The sequence below is a fragment of the Balaenoptera physalus genome, assembly GCF_965194825.1.
Source record: "Balaenoptera physalus genome assembly, chromosome: X".
Lineage (NCBI taxonomy): Eukaryota > Metazoa > Chordata > Mammalia > Artiodactyla > Balaenopteridae > Balaenoptera > Balaenoptera physalus.
This window is the reverse complement of record NC_138903.1, coordinates 49415834-49421874: the sequence shown is the minus strand read 5'-3', so window position 1 is coordinate 49421874 and position 6041 is coordinate 49415834. Positions and strand designations below refer to the sequence as shown.

At 45.8% G+C, this 6041-nt stretch overlaps 1 protein-coding gene across 1 annotated transcript; it reads right to left on the bottom strand.

Annotated features, from left to right (window-relative positions):
* Window positions 1-281: 281 nt before the first annotated feature.
* Window positions 282-1729, bottom strand: MAGEH1 (MAGE family member H1). The gene has a single exon (XM_082444911.1). It carries the CDS (start codon window positions 1466-1468, stop codon window positions 809-811), a length of 660 nt encoding a protein of 219 aa, XP_082301037.1. The 5' UTR covers window positions 1469-1729; the 3' UTR covers window positions 282-808.
* Window positions 1730-6041: the final 4312 nt, after the last annotated feature.

Sequence of the window (6041 nt, the reverse complement as noted above, 5' to 3'; positions counted from 1 at the left end):
CCCCCCAACCTTATTTAAGCATCTCTTGGATTTTCATAGCACCCTATGATGCCCTCTTTCCTGTCCCACCCTCCAAGACAGGTCACATAAGCTTTTCTACATTTTCATGGCACCCCATGCTCACTCCCTATTACAGCATTTACCACACTGCCAGTTTACATATTTGTCTCTCTCACATAATCTAGAACATTCTTTAGAGCTGAGCGCTGTGTCTGAGGAGTATCCCCAGAACCTAGATTGGTGCCTCACACATAAGTGGTGGTCAATAAATGGACAAGATGTCCTCATCATTAAGCTTTTATTTTTTTCTATATTCTGCAGTAACTAAGCAAATTCAAGGTAGTTGTAAATTTTCTTTATACAACAGCAGACACAAAGGTTTTCAGAATGGCAAGACATAAAAGAATTGTCCCATCCTTCTCTCACATTTTACTGGTTATTTCAAACTTTTAAGAACAGCCTATTTTAATGATATAAAATATGTATCAGATCACAGAATATGATGCAAAGACTTCATTTTATAACATTAGCAAAACTGTTATACTAAATATCAATGACGGAAAAAAATATATCTTCTTCAACGGTATTTTAAAACATATTATGACCTTAATCAACACTGTATTAAAATGAATAAAATTTACAATATTCAAAGTAAACGTTCTGTTTCTCAAACAATTAGCACTGATCACAAATACCAAATATAGTGCCCCACTCCCCATTACATTCAACTAAGGACCCAGATGATCTACTCCTTGGGGTACCTTTGAAGCTTTTTCCAATCCCCCTCAAGTGTGTGCTGCATATTTACCTAAGGGGCAGAATAACCCCTAGCACCTGAATTGAGGATAGCCTCAACTTCTGCATCATCATCAGAATCCCAATCGTAATTACATGGCCAGTCCTTGGAGCATCGGTTACGCACCCTTGCCACAAAATGCATGACTTTCAGCTTGCTTGATTCCACGTGTGCTCGAGGTCCCCAGAAGAACTCGTACTCCACAGGACTGCTACGGGGCACCGGCTTATAAATCAGGTACCCTCTGCGCACAAACTCTTCTGTAACGACCTTCTTTGGATCTCCAAAGATGCTGTGCTGCCGGCCAGGCTGCATCCCCAACTTTCCCAGCACTTTCCAGACCAGGGCCTCCTTGGCGCTGTTGCCCATGATGAAGATGAGGGCTAATATAGACATCAGGAGACTTTTCTTGGTGCCTTGAAAATTGCTCCTGGCTACCGAGGGCTTCTGCGCTAGAGCAGTGCTCGAGGCTTCCTCGGGAGTGGTGGAGGCCTCCTCTGGAGTGCTTGGGTCTTCGTGTGGGCCGCTCAGGTCGTCCTCGGGGGTGCTCGGGACCAAAGAGGCGGCCATCGGGGTCTCGGAGGTTTCTGAGGCCTGTATCTTACGATTGTTGCGGTTCTCTTCTGCGGCCCTTGCGTTACGGCGACGCCGACTCTTTCGTCCCCGTGGCATATTTTCTGCTAGGGGCACGGAGCCTATAGCAATCCTAGGGAAAGATGACTGTAACCTCTGCAGAAAAAAGCTATCTCTACTTTAAAAAGTGGCCGCCGCTGAAGCCACCAACGTCAATAGAGTCTTTGTAACAAGCGAGACGTTTTCAGCTACAAAGCTAACACCCACGTAAGCCGACATGCACTAGCAGCCGCCCCCAGCACTCGCCCCAGCAGCAAAGCACAAGAATGCAGGGCTGAATTGACTCCGCCTCACCTGCCACGCAATCCCCAAACTCCAAAAGGAAGTGGGCGGTTCCTACAGACAGACTTCCGCTGTCAGATAGAAGAACGGACAGGCCTAAGCAGGGGTGGGACTAGGGGAGAAATGACGGCTTGGGATTGGCAAGGACAGGGGTACGTAAAGAAGAAATAAATAGTATAGGGTTCCTGCATTTTTCAGTCTAGTACAAGATTGGCTGGCGGGTCTTGGGAAAGAGTGGGTGTCTACTCTATTCCCAGACTGGGAGTGTGTTTGAGACCATGGGGGAGGGACAGGAGTGTATTCTTAGAAGGAATTAGCTGGTCCCAGCTCTCCTTTCCTGTCTTGGCTTACACAGCATATTCATTCACTCACCTTGTTCTCAGAAGGTGGCTCTGCGTATACTGATTAATTCCAGGGCCCGCATAGGGCTGTGGCCTGTGTGCTGGGTGATGAGAGGAGATGGGACTGCAAAAACGAACAGTGTGCAAGAGGTGCAGAGCCTTTAAAATGTTATATATTCACGAGATTATTAAGCAGGGCACTGACTGGATCAGACTTGGCATTTGTACAGCCTCACAGAGGAGCAGACTATTGTCTGGCAGGTCATTTAGGAAGCAATTAGAATAAGAAGCAAGAGGGAATGAAAGTGAGCCTTAAGGTGGTTGCCATGGGGATGGAGAGGCAGAAAGACATTTTAAGGGTGATCACTGACAGGCTTTAGAGACTGATTGGATGGAAGTGGTGAATAAGGAGTGGGTGGTAGAGTGCAGGTTGGCTCCAAGGTTTCTTGGCTCCAGTCTACCTGAATACCGGATTTATTTTGCTTCTTTCTTTCATTCTGTAATCCGAATATAATTCATAGCATACTATGAACTTTATCCACTCCAGGTCTTGGCTCACTGTTTCCTCTGCGTGAAATGCCTTTCCTCTCATCTCCAATTACCTAAATTCCAACTGCTTGCTCAGAGGCCTCTTCCTCCCTGAAGCTCTTCTTGGTCGGCACAAAAGTGTAATGAGCCCATTTTTGTTCCCCATTTTTTGCTTTCTATAGCAAGCACTCCGTATCTTTCTTACGTCATTCCAAAGATACTATTTTGCACAAGTCACTTCACCTCTCTGAGCCTCCATTTCCTCATCTATAGAGTGGAGTTAATTAACGTACCAGTGGTCTCATAGGGTGGTGAGAATTAAATGAGATAATAAATAAAAAGCACACATCACACAGAAAGCACAGCCGCTGCCTCTCTCAAGGTGTTTCAAGCAGTGTGTGAGAGTGGCATTTAATAAATAAATGCACTTTGAAGGAATACATGAAATGGAAGATTTTGCGCATGTTTTTAAAAGCAAGTGAATGCTTTCTACCTGCTTGGCTGGAAGAGATGAAATGTTTGTTTGACAGGATTTCAGATTGTAATCCCAATGAGGGAAGGGACCCTGTCTCCCCCCTTGATGTCTCCTAGCCCTTGGTAGAGTTGCTGGAATAGGATATGTCTACACCCAGTGAATAAGTTCTGGGCTGGGAAAGTGTGTCCCGTTTAGAAAGCAGAATTGCCAGCTGAATCACCCAACAAGGCCCAGTCCTCTGTACACGTGTAGAAAGGGAATGCCTGGTACTGAGGAACTCAATACGAGCGTTGAACTGAGACATGGGAACATGAGTTCTGGCCCAGCGCCTGTCATTTACAAGCTCTTGACCTTGATGAGTTTAACCTAACATCTGTGTCCTGTGATTTATCCTCTGAACAAGCAGAAAAGGCTAATCCCTCTTGCCCTGTATGCCAGGCTTCTTGTGAGGCTCCCTGCAAATCCAACAGTACATACCGGCAACCCTGAGTTAGAGCAGGTTCCTCTGAGTTCAGTTGTTTCTTGTTTGTATGTCTTGTGTTTGCTGTTTGGGAACCTGTGTGACTAGAGGAATGCAAAATCACCCATATTGTTTCCAAAAGCTTCTCCTTTCTGATGGCATTTTATGGGAATGCAATCCAGCAAACTAATTTTCTTCCCAGGGGCTACTTTCTAACTCAAGTTTTCTTTATACCCAGAGCCTACCAAGACCTCCTGTCGGTGAAGCCTCACCATAAATGAACTTGGGGTAGTGTATGCTTGTTGCTGCATTACCTTCTGTCCACCAACCAGCTGACTGAGGAGGGGGTGCCATTTCCCTGTCACTCCATTCATCTTAGTGAACCTTTGCTCCAACCCACAACAAGGACGAGGCAGCTCTGCATAGCACCCAGGAAGATCAGAGCCTATCCTTAAGCAGTGTACAACCTAGGGCTGTGGCTCTCAACAGATTTCCTCAAAGGAGTAATCAGGAACAGGCTTTAGGTCGTGAGCTACTCTCAGTGTTCCCAAAAGCTTAACAGAAATCACATTTATGTAAGACAGGCCACGGAGGTTATTAGTCAAGAAACGCAGTGTTTTTAATAGCAAGAATATTGCCAGGCATGATAGTAACAGGAGGAAATCATAAAACCATGCCTTGGGACATTGTGGACCACAGGTCTGTCTAGAGTAAGTAGGACATGACAAAGGAAGGGCAGCTGACTTGTGAGGGCCTGAGAAGTACAAAGAGAGGAGGGAAACTAACATTGCTGTGGTAGGCTATGTGCCTAAACTACCTCCAAACTGGAATCTTTACAACAACCTTCAATCACCAGTGAAGCTAGAGAGAGATTACCTCTCTTGCCCAAGATCATAGTACTGCTGTTGAATGTCAGTATTGGGGCTCACATCTCCAGATTTCTAAGCTCCACCTTCTGCCATCGCACACCTCACAGCTGCTCCAACTGAGTGCACATTTGGTGGTGCAAGGAGGCTTAACATGGAAGGGAGTGTTCTTGCTCCCTTGGGATAGGAGCAGAAGAGAAAGAGATGAGAAAAGGGACAGATGTGTAGAAGGGCAAGGCAAGGATCCTTACTCACCTTACTAGGTTTTCCATACTTGGCTCTGCCCCTTCCAAGCTGTGTCAAGTCCAGCATGTTATTTAACCTTTCTAAGCCTCAGTTTCTCCATCTGTGAATAAGCATACCATAGTGGTGTTGTGAAGATTAAAGGGAAATATCTCATGCAAGATGAGGTAGGTTGAAAATGTCCCCCCAGTTCTCAAAGATGTCCACACCCCTATCCCCAGAATCTGTGAATATGCTACCTTATATGGCAAAGGGGAATTTTGCAGGTGTGATTAAGTTCAGGATCTTTAGAGGAGGATTATCCTGGACTATCTGGGCGGGCCCAAGGTAAACAGAGAGTCCCTATAGAAGGGGGAGAGTAGAGTTAGATTCAGTGAAAGGTGTAAGGATGGAAGCAGAGACCAAAGAGGAGAGAAGATGCTACATTGCTGGCCTTGTAGATGGAGGAAGAGGGTATGAGCCCAGGAAAGTAGGGTGCCTCTAGAAGCTGGAGAAGACAAGGAAATGGATTCTCCCCTTGAGCCTCCAGGAGGAACACAGACCTGCAGGCACATTTTAGACTTCTGACCCCCAGAACTGTAAAAGATTAAATTTGATTGCCTTAAGCCACTAAATTCGTGGTAATTTGTTACATCAGCAGAAGGAAACTAATACACAAGTCATATGTGTGCCTCACTCATGGGGAGTGCCTAATGAATAAGAACTGTGACTACCCGTTGAGGTGAATTTATATTATTGTCATATTTTCAGTGAAATACTGGGAGGAACTGGGGAGGGATACGAGACTGGGCTGGATACCTTGGCAACAATTCTTGTGGGTGTTGATGCACCTTGTTCTTCTCTGGGGCTGTCTACTAACCCCCCTATCCCAGGCACTGTCCTGGTTATATGACCAAGTTTCCTTAGGCATTGCTCTTACCTGGGCAGACATTGCCAAAGCCACCACCTGGTCATAAGTGCTGCGGGTGGGATAGAGAGGGAAATGCAGGGGTCAATCCACACTACTCCGACCGCTGTAACTAATCATCTTTCAGTTGTCTGTAGACCCTGTTCTGATTCCAGCAAGCACCTCCCGAGGGCACAGAGCACCCTTGGGCCAGTCTCTCCATTTGCAACAACGCTTGCACAGACTGTGGGCCACCGCTACTTGAACAAGTGAGTCTGACCCTATCTGATGTCCCTCATTCAGGGGCTGGGCGCCTCACTATTTCTGGTCTGTTGAAGAATCATTGCTCTGAATCATTTCACACTGCAGGCATGGACTTATTTTACAGTTTCCAAGAATTAGAGTATTGCAAGGAGGTCTATAGCATGTGCACTCCTACAGTCATGAAACAAAAGCCATGTGATTACTTTTGAGGATCGTTTGCTGGGTTTGAGAATAGAATATTTTTACTGCAAATTAATCACAAACATA